Source organism: Microchirus variegatus (assembly GCF_963457635.1).
Source record: "Microchirus variegatus genome assembly, chromosome: 4".
NCBI lineage: Eukaryota > Metazoa > Chordata > Actinopteri > Pleuronectiformes > Soleidae > Microchirus > Microchirus variegatus.
This window is the reverse complement of record NC_139805.1, coordinates 35,877,991-35,894,071: the sequence shown is the minus strand read 5'-3', so window position 1 is coordinate 35,894,071 and position 16,081 is coordinate 35,877,991. Positions and strand designations below refer to the sequence as shown.

The 16,081-nt window shown below is 39.1% G+C and overlaps 1 protein-coding gene across 1 annotated transcript; it reads right to left on the bottom strand.

The window, feature by feature from the left end:
* Positions 1–1,722: 1,722 nt before the first annotated feature.
* Positions 1,723–13,842, bottom strand: thop1 (thimet oligopeptidase 1). Its single transcript, XM_083888124.1, has 14 exons — positions 13,734–13,842; positions 11,920–12,126; positions 9,079–9,227; positions 8,877–8,984; positions 7,887–7,989; positions 7,646–7,803; positions 7,332–7,467; positions 6,995–7,137; positions 6,663–6,886; positions 5,135–5,336; positions 4,864–5,050; positions 4,646–4,774; positions 3,583–3,719; positions 1,723–2,047 (listed from the first exon to the last, which is right to left on the bottom strand). Exons 1-14 carry the CDS (start codon positions 13,744–13,746, stop codon positions 1,886–1,888), a joined length of 2,058 nt encoding a protein of 685 aa, XP_083744250.1. The 5' UTR covers positions 13,747–13,842; the 3' UTR covers positions 1,723–1,885.
* Positions 13,843–16,081: the final 2,239 nt, after the last annotated feature.

Sequence of the window (16,081 nt, the reverse complement as noted above, 5' to 3'; positions counted from 1 at the left end):
CTTTTTATTTGGCAGATTATTTCGTTTACAACAAAAATGTTTCATGTTACATTTTATTGAATATTTTTCATTCCTTCTAATAAGCCGTCACTTCATCCAGGTGTCGGACCTGATTAAGATTAAATATAGGGATTTTTTCCTCAAACCCTGCACCTGTTATTTGGCTGTGAGAGCTGATGAAACGTGAAATGTTGAGTGTTTCTGTTTCAGCGCCATCATTCCCACTGTAAACCACCAACACACTCACTCACGCTGCACTGACTCAGTTCACCTGTGTGGGGTGTTTACCGATGCAGGTCCTGCGGGAGCCGCTGACCCTCAGGGAGCTAATGACACCAATGACAAACGATAATAATGAGGATAACAAAGCTACTGTAGAGCCGGGGAACACCTGTGGCACCCGGACGCTTCTACGCCTCATTAACACTCTCCACCGACAGATATTTCAAACATAAAAACAGCGTTACAAGCCGCTAACGACGTTAAAACGACGTGTTTTGAGCGCACAAGACAAGAGCAGATCCGATTAGATATAAGAGATTAGCGCGGTTATAAAAGTTGCAGAAAAAACAAACCCTTTCATCCCTAAACTAAGTGTTTGTTGTGCACGTTAAGCTTCAGGCTGTTTTTGAGTTGTTGAGATCTCTGAGGACGTTACATCATAAACACTTTGCACCTGTTGATAACCCGCCGATGACGAGACTGACCATCAGTCATCGGTCTGTGACGTCTGTGTGAAACCACAAACGCATGTCATGTTTTTGTCAAATTTTGGACCAAAAAAATGTTTTTCAAAAACTTTTGAACGACATAGGATAGTATGTCATTTTTGTCAAATTTTGGACAAATAAATTTTTTTTTGTGTGACAAAGTATAGCATGTCGTTTTTCTCAAATTTTGGACCAATAAAATTTTTTCACAATTTTTGACGACACAGTATAGTATGTCGTTTTTTGTAAAATTTTGGATGACATAGTATGTTGTTTTTTGTCAAATTTTGGACCAATAAAATTTTTTCACAAAATTTTTGACGACATATAGCATGTCGTTTTTGTCAAATTTTGGACCCAAAAAAATTTCAAAAAATTTTGGCATGTCGTTTTTTGTCAAATTTTGGATGACAGTATGTCATTTTTGTCAAATTTTGGACCAAAAATTTTTTTTCAGAAAATGTTTGATGACATAGGGTTGACGACATAGTATGTTGTTTTTGGTCAAATTTTGGATGACATAGTATGTCATTTTTGTCAAATTTTGTACCAAATAAATGTTTTCAAAATCTTTTGAACGACATAGTATAGTATGCCGTTTTTGTCAAATTTTGGATCAATAATTTTTTTTCTGAAGATTTTTGACGACATAGTATAGTATGCCGTTTTTGTAAATTTTGGACCAAAGAAAAATGCAAAAATATTTTGGACGACATAGTATAGTATGTAATTTTTGTCAAATTTTGGACCAATACATTTTTTTCTGAAAATTTTTGACGACATAGGGTTGACGACATAGTATGTTGTTTTTGGTCAAATTTTGGATGACATAGCATAATATGTCGTTTTTGTCAAATTTTGGACGAATAGAAAATGTTCTGAACATTTTTGACGACATAGTATAGTATGTCGTTTTTGTCAAATTTTGGACCAAAAAAAAAATGTCAAAAAGTTTTGGACATAGTATATAGTCATGTATTCAGACAAAGAAAAAATAATAAATCACCGCAAATCATTTTTTATTCACAAGTTAATTTGTTTCCACGTCGTGTCGTATTTTAAAATTTCCTTTTCCTTAAAAAAAACCCCTCCTCAGTCCGTTGTTCTGTGTGGTCGCTGCCGGGTGAAGGTGGTGGTGGTGGTGGTGGTGGAGCTGCTGTGGCTGCTGTGATTGGTCAGCAGGGACATGGCGTCGCAGTTTGCTGCTCCACAGTTAGTCCTTTGCTCAGAAGGAACGCTTCCTGTTTGGGCTCGCGCCCGAGGAACTTCCTCAGCATCTCGGCGGCGTCCACCGAGCCGCCGGGTCGCAGGATGCACTTCCTGTAGTCCAGACCGACCTGGCGAGACAGGAAGTCAGTCAGTATCTACTGTCCTTATGTGAAGATCAACCGCTGTGGACACAGCTGCCATGAATGTTTGTGTTATTACCTGAGTCAAAGGGTCGTTCTCTGTGAGGAACTGTAGCACCAATCAGGAGAGACATTTGTGCCGAGTCATTTATCACAGAGTTTTTACACGAGTTGCTGATTGTTGACATTTTTACACTGTGTGCATCCCACAGTGTAAAAGAGATTTTTTTGGAGTAGTGTTTAATTTGTTTGGAGTTTTAAATTCATAATTCTCAGTTTTAAAGTCAGAATTCTCAGTTTTAAAGCCAGAATTCTCAGTTTTAAGTCGAAATTCTAATTTTTAGTCATAATTGTGAGTTTTGAAGTCATAATTCTGCGTTTAAAGTCATAATTCTGAGTTTAAAGTCATAATTCTCAGTTTTAAAGTCATAATGCTGAGTTTTAAAGTCATAATACTGAGAATAAAGTCATAATTCTGAGTTTTAATGTCATAATTCTCAGTTTTAAAGACATAATTCTCAGTTTTAAAGTCATAATACTGAGAATAAAGTCATAATTATGAGTTTAAAGTCATAATTATGAGTTTAAAGTCATAATTCTCAGTTTAAAGTCAAAATTCTCAGTTTAAAGTCATAATTCTAAGTTTTAAGTCAATTCTCAGTTTTAAAGTCAGAATTCTCAGTTTTAAAGTCAGAATTCTCAGTTTTAAGTCTAAATTCTCATTTTTAAAGTCATAATTGTGAGTTTTGAAGTCATAATTCTGCATTTAAAGTCATAATTCTCAGTTTTAAAGTCATAATGCTGAGTTTTAGTCATAATACTGAGAATGAAGTCATAATTCTGAGTTTAAAGTCATAATTCTGAGTTTTAAAGTCATAATTATGTTTTTTTTAATCTGTCAATAAACAGTTATCAAAAGGTAGAGAAATAAAATAAGAGAATTCTGACTTCAAACTCAGAATTCTGACTTTATTCTCAGTATTATTACATTAAAACTCAGAATTATGACATCAAAACTCAGAATTATGACTTTAAACTCAGTTTTAAGTGCACAATAATACTTATTCCTGCACAATAGTGCAATTCTATACAGTACAATGTGTTAAATAGATAATAAATCTACAAAACAGGTAATAAAAAAAATAAAATAATAATTTTTAGTGACTCAGCAACATTTATAAAGTTACTTATAACAAAACAAAAGGAAGCATAATTTTGAATAAGTTCCTTGAGATCATGTTTGTTATGAATTGTTTCCACAGATATAAAACTGATCTCATTTAAAAGAGGAGATACTTTATCATGTGTTGAGCTTTAATTATACTTTATCACTGAATGAAAAAGTCTTTATTATTTTTGGATTGGGGGAGTTTGAAAACAATCTTTTCTCAATAATAATAATAATAATAATAATGCTCTTGTTTTTACTCCATTAGAACTTAGTGGTTCCTCACCATTAATAAGCAGTTTGTTTTTAAATCGTTCTAAACAGAATATTAAGTTTCTGACGTCATGGTTCTGACCTTAGGGTTCATGATTCCCTCCTGTTTGAAGCGAGCGTAGAACATGTCCATGGAGAAGACCTCGCTCCACAGGTAACCGTAGTACTGCGCGTCGTAGCCGCCGGCCAGGTGACCAAAGGTAGCGGGCATGTTGGTTCCTGCAGGACGCAGAGGAAGGGTCAGAGGTCAGAGGTCAAACGGCAGTTGGACTAAAATAAGAATTACATATTTTATTTAACGTATGACTTCCTGTCCAGCACGTTTTACCACACTGTTTTCTATATACGTTTTCATTCTTTAGAAAATAATTTTCAATCAAATGTCAACAAAAAAATTGTGATTCTACTCAAACGCAGACCTGAATGTTGTAACAGATTGTGCCACCAGGTGGAGCCATTTCCCCGTTCAAATCTCACCAAACTACTGTAACTATAATTGTTAAAAACCCTTGATTTCTCATCACAAACAAGAGAAAAAGGCAACTTTAGCTGCTCACTTTCCATATCATGTTGATCCATATCATATCTTTGGAACATCCCCAGAAAATGTTGACAACTTTAACGCATTTTGAGTTATTTCGCTCATAAATAGACAGACAAACACTGGCAAAAACCATGATGTAATTAATCAGATCGCTATTCAAAGGTTTCCGGTTAAGTATTTCCACAGTATGAATCAAAAATCTCCAGACATAAGACATTTAAGTTAAATATTGATACATTAAAGCTGTTAATGTAGGGTAATGACACATTTTAAAATGAGTTAAAGAACATAATGCTATGGCATAAATACATAATATATAACATATAACACAAAATAATATATATATATATATATTTTTTTTTTTTTCAGAAATGTTGTGGTTTTCTCAGTCAATCCAAATCATTATATCCAAAAAAATACCCTACATCTAAAAAATACTGCCAAATACTAATAAATCCAAAAATTGAAATACCCATTATGGTGTACACAACTTTTTTAATTCATGCTTTGATGTGCGTCATCCTGACTGTTTGTGAGCGACACAGGTGGAAAACTACTAAAACTAAAACTATCTTCAGCGCGTGGTAAAAGGTGAGCTGACCTGGTGACGCAGGGATTCCCAGGATGTCCAGAGAGAGGCGGCCGTACTCCTCTGCAGGGTCCAGCCCATTCCTGGTGTGAAGAGCCTGATCCACTTTAGCCAGAACGATCTGCCTCAGGTTGAACAGACCTGCAGGAAAACATCACATTTACACAGTGAGCTCAGTTTGTTAGTTTAAATGTGCTGTTGGACTCCGGTACTGAAACTGTTGGACGTACCCGTGTTGGCGAGGCGGGACTTCATGAGTTTGTCGAGCAGCTCTTCGGGGATGCCGCTGCCGCTCTTGTAGTGTTTGGACATCCTCTGCAGTGGCTCCTTTTCCCAAACCCAGTTCTCCAACATCTGAGACGGCGCCTCCACAAAGTCCCGCTCCACGTGAGTCCCGCTGAACATGGCGTAGTCCGCCTGCAACGCACGTTTTAAAAAAAAAAATTTGGTCACTTTCACGCACGGATAAACGACAGCGATCTTCCAGACTCGTCCACTGACCTCGGCGCAGAGCTGGTGCATGACGTGGCCGAACTCGTGGAAGTACGTCTCCACCTCGTCGTGCTGCAGCAGAGACGGAGCGTCGGCCGTGGGCTTGCTGAAGTTGGCCACCATGGCCGCCACCGGCATTTGACGGCTGCCGTCCGACAGCAGGCAGCCGGGCTGGAGGCCGAAGCAGGCGGCGTGACCGTACTTCCCCTCCCTGCACGTGACAGACCACACACACTTTTTAGACACTCATAGACATCGAGCTTTCCCTGAAGCCCATTTCCCTGACCTTGGTGCCAAATACACCAGCCTTCAAAAGTTTGGGGTCACCTATACCAGTGGTCCCCAACCTTTTTTGCTCCACGGACCGATTTAATTTCAGGAAATATGTAGGGATGCACCGATCCACCTTTTTTCACTTCCAATCCGATCCCGATACCTGACTTTAGATAGCTGCCGATACTCCGATACTATTCCGATATGGATGCTCTGTTTGCTTTAATATTATTATCATCATTGTTTTTATCATCATTTTGATTATAAGGCTTTAATAAACTCCTTTATACAGGCAAGTGTGATATGTACGACTTTTATAATATTTACAGTGACTTTACAGACCCCTGGCGACACACACACCACACACACACAATGAGCGCAGAGCAGTGCACACACAAACGGAGTCACAGACACACACACATAAACGGAATGTTCAATCTCCAAACACAACGCGATGCCGGCGTTTTAAATAAATAAATACATAAATAGCGTCTCCGTGTTAATCATTGATTTCACCGGACATTTTGGCCCGGTGCTTGGGGACCGATGACCTACAGAGTTTTCCATTAAAAGTCAGACTTTTATTCATCAAAAGAAAATAGAAAATAGAAAATACAGTCAAGACACTGACGAGATTGGAAATAATGATTTTTTTGAACCAGCAAAACCGTTTTCAGCTGTGCTAGCACTATTGCTAGCCTTCTAACGCCATTAGCAAACACAATGTACCATTAGAACATTGGAAATGGGCCTCTATACACCTGTGTTGCATTAAAAAAACAAACTTTTACAGATAGAATAGTCGTTTATAATTAATTTAATAGAGTGTATTTCTGATTCATTTAATGTTAAATGCATTGGAAAAAAAAGTGATTTTCCTTCAAAAATACGGATATTTAAGTGAGCCCAAAACTTTTGAACAATAGTGTATGCAGCAGAAACAAAAAAGTTAAATACGACTAACAAAAACACATGAACACTCCCTGGATTAAATATTTAATTTAACATAGCTTTGGAGGCAGATTGAGGGGCAGGAATTCAAAGTCTGACACCGATGGAGAAAGACCAAAGAACCTTTGGGCCCATTTTAACATGAACAAACTAATTAAGTGAATTTAACAAGCCAACTTCATTTCTGATATGACTTTCTCGAAAAACAGGTCTGTCAACCTCCCAAGTCCACAGTCACCGTCGTAGAGGAAGCCTCACAAGTGCCCTCCGCTGGATCACACATGGTACTGGACAGTATTAAAAAGACACTGACCTGGGGAAGAGGTCCAGGTAGAACTGACCCACCACCCGTCCACTGCTGCGGTCCTTCACACAGTACAGAGTGACGTCAGGATGCCAGACGGCGGCGCCGTCCACCAGCTCGAAGGACAGGCCCAGCAGCTCCTGGTAGATGTCCAGCAGACCCCGGGTCACCACCTCCATGGGGAAGTACTCCTTCAGCAGGTTCTGATCCACCGCGTACTGAGTCTCCTCCACCTGGAGGGAGGAGGTGTTAGAGGAGAGGATAAATCAACAAGAGCAGGAGAAGGAAATCCAGGAGGGAAACAAAGGAGACAGAAGAAGTGTTCCAGGTGAACATCTCACCTGGGTCATGTAGTAACGCGTGTCCCAGGCGTGCAGCTCTCCGGTGAAGGGCAGGCTTCTTTTCTGACACTCGCTCTCCTTCATCTTGAGGATGACTGCTCGCTCTTCGTCGCCGAGAGGCTTCAGCTTACGGGAAAGCTCCTCTGAAGGACAACGGAGAGCGAGAGACAACAGGAGTCAGGAGGAGAAGAAAGAAAGCTTCGTCTAAAAGCCTCAGAAAAAGCTGATCTGCTGCAGAAGTGAAATCATTTACCAGATGATTCAACTCAATGCTGCCATATTCCACATCTCACAACAACATGGCATCATATCAGGAAGTCGATCCTGCAGGACTCACCCAGGAAGCCGGCCACCTTCTTCCCCGTCTTGGCCATGTTCATCTCCAGGACAAAGTCGGCGTGTGTGCTGAAGCCCAGCAGAGAACTTTTCTGAGCGCGAAGCTCCACCAGCTCCTTCAGGATGACCGAGTTCTCCTGAAAAACAACCACAGAAACACACACGGGACATGAATACATCACATATAGATCAGAATAAAACAGTATCCCAATAGTGACTTGGGGTTAGGGTTAGCAAAACCCGTAGATGACTATTTTGGTGTAAAAACAAAAGAAACTCCACTCTAAAATAGTAGGACCGGTTCCGTGGCCTCACCTCTTTGCAGCGGGAGTTGAAAGCCTCCTCCAGCTTCTGGCGAGTCTCTGGGACAAAGCACTTCTTCATGGTGGGGAAGTAGTGAGGGTACTTCAGGGTGACCTTCAGCTTTTCGCCGTCCGCCTCCAGAGAGCTGAGGAAGTCCTCGGGGAGGCCGCCTGGAAACGACGAGCATCTTGAATTTAACACACACACGTGAGAACGAGAAGGAGTGAAGTTCTCCACAGAGCAGCTCGCTCACCCAGCTCCTCTCTGGTGAAGGACAGGCTGGTGGTGTCCTCGTTCAGGTTCTTGTTGAAATCTATGGACAGGTTGCTCAGTTTCTTCTTGATGGTTTTGATCGCCTGTCACAGCACAGAGAGGACGAGGACAAGAGTCAGGAAACAGAGGAGTGGTATTTGCACAGCAAGACCTGTCTGGTGTTAACCTCTTCTTCACGGTTGCCCCCGGTTGACTCGCTAATGAAGTGATTCACACGCATTTGGGGACCGGGGTCTTATTCTGCCGGTTTAGGGGTTTAAAACGAGTTGTCAATCGCCTTTATTGACCAAGGTAAGCCAGAGCTATGGCGCTGTGTAACTGAAGACGCTGCAGAGTCACAGAGTTGTTATTACGCACCGCACAGGAAGCATCGATTTACAGCGAGTTATCATACTTTTTTTTTTTTTTTCAAAACAAGTTGTTTTTAGCTCTGTAGTGACATATAAATAAAATTAAATGGGTTTTTAATAATTTGGTACCTAAGAAATCTCAAATGGCACAGATGGTGCCAAACTGTGCCGAAAGAGAGAACGCCCAGACATCCCTTTACTAAAACCTCTGTAATTTCACTCTGCTTAATTTCAGCAGCATCAAACTTCGCACAGCTCATGTCCACATGTTGTTACATGACCTCCATGTGTTTTTAAGCTCCTACTGCATATTTTAAAGGTGATATTTGCTTTAAAATGCAATATTCTTTTAGGCGAGAGAAAAAAATCCTTCAGTTATGCTGTGTTCCATGTACATTTACTCTGACACAGTGGCATCTACAGTGAAACTTACACCTCTGGTGGAATCTCACAAGTGCTATCTTTATGTTGATACCAAGATAATCCACATAGAGCTTGTAACTGCAGAGGTTTACTCTATTTAGTTTGGGCATGTCTTTTTCGAGCAGGGACTCCAAAAAGAGGGTCAGGGAAGAAGTGGTTAAAGAAGTTTTCCAGCAGGAAGCAGAGCGAGCACTGACCTCCTGTGTCTCTGTGGGCAGGTGGAGGCCGTTCCTCTTCCCCAGCTTCATCAGTCGATCCATGTAGCGCTTAGCCTCGGCAGAAACGCCGTCAGATTCTGTCTTCTTCTGCAGTGCAGAGAGACGCGAAAAGCAAACACTTTCTTAGAGCGAGAGACGCTAAGACACCGCTGAGCGCAGAGTTGGACAACGGCGGCCTCACCTCCAGAGCGACGATCCTCAGGTAGACGTCCTCCCTCATGCTCATCTCCACGTCGAACTCCGACAGGCGCTTGTCGGCCTCGGTGCTCGCCGCTCGTACGTCTTTACACAGAGACACGTGCTGCGGGAAGTCCAGCATGTTCCTCTGGACTGAGACACAAGGAGGCGGGGTTACAGGTGAAGAGGACGTTAGAAAGAGGCCACAGCGACACCTTTGGTCATTGGGTTTGAGATATGCAACGTCTAAATCCGACTTCAGCAACTACAGGTGTCATTTTTGATTATTCCGTTCATTCAAAATGCAATAAATACAAGTTAGAAGCAATGCGTTTCATTTCTCATCCTTAGAATAAAGTCTATTAGTTGCATATTATGACAGCACCTCAAGTGGAATTGCTCCATCTTGTTTTAAATCTAAAAAAGTAAATCTCAAACTGCAGCTTTCATTGAAAAAGTTAGAAATTGTGTCCAAAACAACCCACCCTTCAATTTTTACATTTTATATGTATGTATATATATGTATATATACATATATATACACATATATATATATATATATATATATATATATATATTTATGTATATATATATATATCGACCGATGTTTTTTTCACCACTGATATTGATTATTATATATCATTTATTATGGATTATTATTATTATTATTATTATTATTATATGTATCATAATTTATTAGAGTATTATACTCATTAACTTATACTACTAGTTATTTTTATATATTATATTTTTTTTATTATTATTATTATTTATTTTTAAAAAAACTATATATATATATATATATATATATATATTAATAGTTAATGAGGCTGATATTTGAACACAATTTGCATCGTCAGTAAAAATGAAAATCCCAAAGTTTTCACTGACACTAATAATGTAAAACCTAATATCAGTGCCCAATAAATCGGTCAATCCCTAAAAACTACAGTAAAATCTCCCACTAAAATATCACGGTAAAAGTCAAATATCATAGGACTTGAAGTAACGAGACCTTTGAGGTGTTTCCGTGGGTAGAAAACAACAAACACTCGTCTAATGTTACATCATAAATACAGAAAAGTGCAGCGGTAAATAAATATTGCAGTGGTTTCATTATGTTTTTCAGCCGCCTCCATTGTCGTAGCAGCGGCTGGTTCAGCTGTTTTTTTTCCTCTCTACAATCTGCTGACTAACTCTTTACATTCACACACATTCTGCTGACTCAGCGTTTCACTGCAGTTCTGCAGGACAATGCACAGCGGATAAATCCTTGTCATATTCAGACCTGTCAACTGTACTGACAGTAGAAGAGGAATCAGGAGGATCAGTGAAAAACAAGCCTGTCGTTTTGTTACAGCTGCTATAAAACACTAGAACATATTCTATTCATACAATTGTGATCAAAGTTACTTCCTGTAGTTTTATAAGTACAAGGTGCACGTCTGTTTAAATACTGTCAATGTTCTGAATTTCATTTCCCAGTAGTGTTTTGCCCTTGCAACGTTCTACTCACCAGCAGATAATCAAATCTCAGATATCAGAATGTCCTTCAACACCACATGGATATGTGTCAGAGAGCTCTTAGTGGTCAACAAACCCATTTAATCCAGGATTGCAATGGGTTTTGACCAGTGGAAAAGATTAAATCAGCATTCACTGCTGGGTCAAATGACTTTTTTAAGCTAACAACTGGTGAACACGCTAATTTCTGGTTCGTTATTGTAATTTTTTGATTATTTTTTTTTTGTGATGAAAACTCCAAAGACACAAATTCATGTTCCAATCATTAGCATAGACATTTATTTGATTAGTTCTTTTTTAAATTATGGTGCGAAAGAGGCTAGCTAGTGTTTCCCAACCCTGGTCCACAGGGAAGACCGCCCTGCCATGTTTTACTTGTTGCCCTGCTCCAAAAAAAACACCTGATACTGGTGAAACATTACATTTTTGAAAAAAAGAATATAATAAATGACAAAAGTTGAAACATTAATTAAAAAAAAAAAAACAATTGTTAACAATTTAACAAAAGTTGAACCATTTCATTTTTAACCCTAACCCTAACCCTAACCCATATTTCAACTTTTGGGGAAAAAAAATTCAAAAAAATGTAACGGTTCAACTTTTTTTTTTTTTTTCCAAAAATGTAACGTTTCATCTTTAGTCTTTTTTTTTTCTAAATATTTAATGATTCAACTTGTGATTTTTTTTTTCTTTTTTCCTCTGAATCCGGTGTTTTTTGGAGCAGGGCAACATGTAAAACATGGCAGGGCAGTGTTCCCCGAGGACCAGGGTTGGGAAATACTGAGCTACTGGTCTGACAGAAAACTCTGAGGTTTAACCTCAGTATCGCAGATCAAAGACGACGAAAGGATCTTCTTTCCCGACTAACGGCAAGTTCCTGTTGTAGTCGGAAGTCGGAATTTCCCAGTTACAGAGGCGTTCCTGTAGACGGAACGCCCGCTCAACGTGTAAAACTTGCACTCTCGTCATTTTAAGTCAAAAATTAAGTCATCGGCTCATTTCGCCAACAAAGGGTAGCCCGGGTTATGTTTGCATCCATTTGTTATTTTTCCCTCCAACTTGTCAACTGAAACTAGGTCAACTCGGGAGGTGCGGCGGCACGACCAGTTCCACCTTCTGACGTAAAAAGGTTGAATCATTAACTCTGTCGCTACATGTCTGAAACGCTCCGAGGCTTATCTGCGTTTTATTTACACGGCCATGAGGTTAAGTCACTCGTTCGTGTGTGTTTGTTTCCCCTTCATTTTGAGCTAAATATGGCCATAAACATGAGACCTAAAGGCAATTCAATTATTATTATTAAACAATTGTTGACACTGACCGGTGTACTCGACCTCCACATCAGCGAGGGCCTTCAGCGTGTTCTCGAAGGTCACGCCGTCGATGTCCAGCGCTCCGACGGCGTCGTACACCTTCTTGGTGTCGGCGATGAGCTCCTCAGAAAGCTGCTGGAGCTGCTCGGGGCTCAGGTCCCAGCGCAGCCGGTTCTCAGAACAGACCGGCACCGGGCTGTCAATCACCACCTCACCTGGGACAATATGAGACGACGGGACAGGTGAGGACGATACAGGACATGATGATGATCACATACTTAGATTTTGTGATGGTTTATTTTGATCAACAACTTTTGTCTAGGCAGTAATTATGAAAATATAATTTTCTTTTTTGCCAAATGACAAAAACCCAAATACAATACAAAAAATATTGCAATTATTAAATAGAATGGCAAACTTAAATATTATAAATATAATACATGTACTAATTAAAGGGCTACTTCATCGATTTGCATGTTGCTGGAATAGCAGTAGTATTTTTGTATTGACGCGTTTTGCATCATTTGACTCACAGTAGGGCAAATTTGGAAAAGGGAAAACAGATTTGGGAAGCACAGTTTTTAAAAAAATACTGCTGCTATTCTAGCAATACAAAGTCACATGCAAATCGGTGAAGTATCCCTTTAAATACTTTCTTTTACCATAAACAGATATGGAGTTAATTTGTGTCATTTGAGAATCGTCCACTATGCAGACTTCAGAATCAGACTATTTACCCTAACCCTAACCCTTGTAATTTTAAAGAGCATAAACGTGGGTTGTTTCACTTGAAACTGACAGATTTGTAAGAATGGATTCTTGAAAAGAATGTACACAAATTAAAATTATTCTTTAAATTAAATAAATAATATGAAGAAACCATTTAAAAAGCTAAAAATCAGATATCTTGTTTTAATTTTTTTTTAACACACTGTAATATTATAAATATAATATGTAATAATTCATAATTTGTGTCATTTAAGAATCATCCACTATAGAGACTTCATAACCAGATCAGAACATTAGTAAACAGTTTGAAAAAAGGTTTGTTTTGACATTTTAAAGAGCATAAACATGGGGTTTTTTCACTTGAAACTGAAGAACGGCTTCTTGTAAAGAACGTACACAAACTAAAATTATTCATTAAAATAAACAAATAAATAAAATGAAGAAACCAGAAAATAGTAACATTTATATGGCGGAAAAATCAGATGTTGTTTTAATTATTTAAAAACACTAATACAACTGAATTATAATAATTAATAATGTGTTTATTTATTATTATTATTATTTCATTTAAGAATCATCCACTATAGAGACTTCATAATCAGATCAGAACATTAGTAAACAGTTTAGAAAGACTATTTAGGTTTGTTATTATTCTGACGCAGTTTGCCTTCCATACATCAGTTGGGCAGAATGAATGGCAGTGATGAAACAACATATTAGCAGCTGATGGTTAGCTGAATGAATAAGCAGAAACAGCTAACAGGCTACCGCTACAACAGCGGTGCCGGCATGACACAACGAAGCGGGGGCAAATCCGAGTATTTATTAGCGAAAAGTGCCGTGTTTTAACGTCCGGTTAATTTACACTGAGCCGATAATACCGTTGTACTGTTGTTGTGTTAACCGGCTCAGTTAGCTGCCGCTGCCGCTGCCGCTGCTGAACCACCGCAGCTAAGCTAACGTTAGCAAGGAGTCATGTGTGAAGCTATCAGTGATGACGGAGGACAAAAGACAGACAAAGTGTCCCGTTTACGGACATTATTTCACTCCAAAGTTAGTTTGTGACGCTAAACAACAGCGGCATGTGACTCACCTGTCGGTCCCATGGCTGAAAGATAATAGTGAGCAGGTTCTGTGAGTCGCTCCCTGTCAGAGAGTAGAGTGCAGCAGCAGCACGGTAAAGAACCGCTAATAAAGAAAGAAAGGACTTCCGGTGTGTCAAAATAAAAGCCTATCCGTAACGCATCACCACCAGAACTCGTGGCTATAAATGTTATAGTAATCTGCCCAAACAATCCGATTAGTAAATCGTTTAGAAAGACTATTTAGGTTTTTATTTCAAGTTTTAAAAAACATGTCAACATGTGTTGTTTTGCTGTAAATTGACAGATTTTGACCGATTTCCTGCAGTTTCAAAATAAAATCCTACCCTCAAACCACCACCACCGCCTCAAACAGAGGTCTCAAACACGCATCAACACACTAAACATTAAATATTATAACATATTATATATATATATTATATATATATTTTGACCAGAAAGTCTTTAAGTTAATTCTGGTTGGTTTTGAATTTTTAAAGAGCACTTTACTTTAAATTTAAAAAAATTCTGTGGTGGCCCGCCACTTTTAATTTGTAAGGATTCAAAGGATTTAAAGGCTGCAAAAAATGTGCAAAAATAATAACTTTGACCAGTGTCAACAAAGGAAGAAATACAATTTAAAAAAAGTCAACTTGTAGAACTTAAAAAACTGAGATGATAAAACATGTTGAATGTAATATCACATAAATGTGAGCATGTTAGCTCACTCTGTGATTTTATTCTTTATTTTAAACAACACTAACTTACAGCATACGATGGAAAAAATCGCACACTCATAAACAAACAAACACACAACAAATAAAGATATACAAATAAATAAATACAAAGCAGCCATACAATAGATTCTCATCATGATAGAGGAACACCGCCGCCCCCTGGTGGAGAATCTGCAGCCTGTCAAACATGAGCCGGTGATGTTGTGAAGTTAGAGCGACAGGAGAAGCTGATTCTGAAGCGTTTAAATCTAAAAAAAGCTGCTTTGTGACAATAAATAAATAAATAAATGAATATTAAAAACAAACGTGTGCAGAGTCTTTTTTTCACATTTAATCTTGTAGAAATAGAACTGATATGAAATGAAAAAAGTCTTTGACTGGAGGAATTTTCCTGGCCATCAGGAGGAATGATGATTCCAAGAGTCTCCTCCTCCTCCTCCTCCTCCTCTTCCTCCTCTTCCTCCTCCTCTTCTTCCTCTTCCTCTGTTACCTGAAGGACTGAAAATATGAAAAAGATTTGTCTTGAATCAGACACTTCAGGTTCCTGTGACTACTGCGCTGCAGGATCCAGATCCAGTGTTCAAACAGTCTGTGTTTATAAAGTTTTCTTGTGATTCAAAAACAAAGAATCATGGTTTTGTGTTGTTGGTGTTTTTTTTACACTGTGTGTGACTTAGCATCAGTCCACACACACACACACGCACGCACACAGACACACACACACACACACACACACACACACACACACACACACACACACACACACACACACACACACACACACACACACACACACACACACATCAGAAACAGAAAAAGAAAACAAGACAATTAGCTACAGAGAGAAAAGTAAAGACAGGAAAAGAGAATGAAGGAGGTAAATAAAGGGATGGAAACAAGAGGCAGGTGAGAGGGAGGAATGAATGGAGAAGGAGAGGAGGAAACAAGGAAACAAGGAGACAAGGAGACAAGGAGACAAGGAGACAAGACTGGAACCAAGATGGGGATGACATGAAGTCACTTTGACACGTGTAGGAGCTTTATAATTCCAGAAGATGGCAGTAATGTAGCATCATGAAAAGGAAAGGAAAGGAAAGGAAAGGAAAGGAAAGGAAAGGAAAGGAAAGGAAAGGAAAGGAAAGGAAAGGAAAGGAAACGGTAAGGAAAGGCAAGGAAAGGCAAGGAAAGGCAAGGAAAGGAAACCAAGGAAGGAAACGGTAAGGCGAGGAAAGGAAGGAAAAGTTAAGGAAAGGAACAGAAAGGAAGGAAAGGAAGGAAAGAAGGAAAGGAACGCTCCAAGTTTCCGAGTTGGATATTCTAACTTCCGACAACAAATGGAACGAGGAAAGTGTGAGCGCCACCTGCTGCTGAAACCCAACAATTCACAAAAAACAACAACGACAAAGACAGAAACAGCTAATTGACCTAGCACCTAACTAGTTGTTCTTGTAGCTAGTTGTCCTCGTAGCTAATTGTCCTCGTAGCTAATTGTCCCCTTAGCTAATAGTCCTTGTAGCTAATTGTCCTCGTAGCTAATTGTCCTCGTAGCTAATTGTCCTCATAGCTAATTGTTCTTGTAGCTAGTTGTCCTTGTAGCTAATTGTCCTTGTAGCTAATTGTCC

Bases quoted from the DNA above. Each gene is read 5' to 3' on its own strand.
- thop1 (XM_083888124.1), bottom strand. The intron at 7,804-7,886 runs GTGAGCGAGCTG...CGTCGTTTCCAG, and splicing joins CTTCACCAGAGAGGAGCTGG to GCGGCCTCCCCGAGGACTTC. The intron at 7,138-7,331 runs GTGAGTCCTGCA...GTTGTCCTTCAG, and splicing joins GAAGGTGGCCGGCTTCCTGG to AGGAGCTTTCCCGTAAGCTG.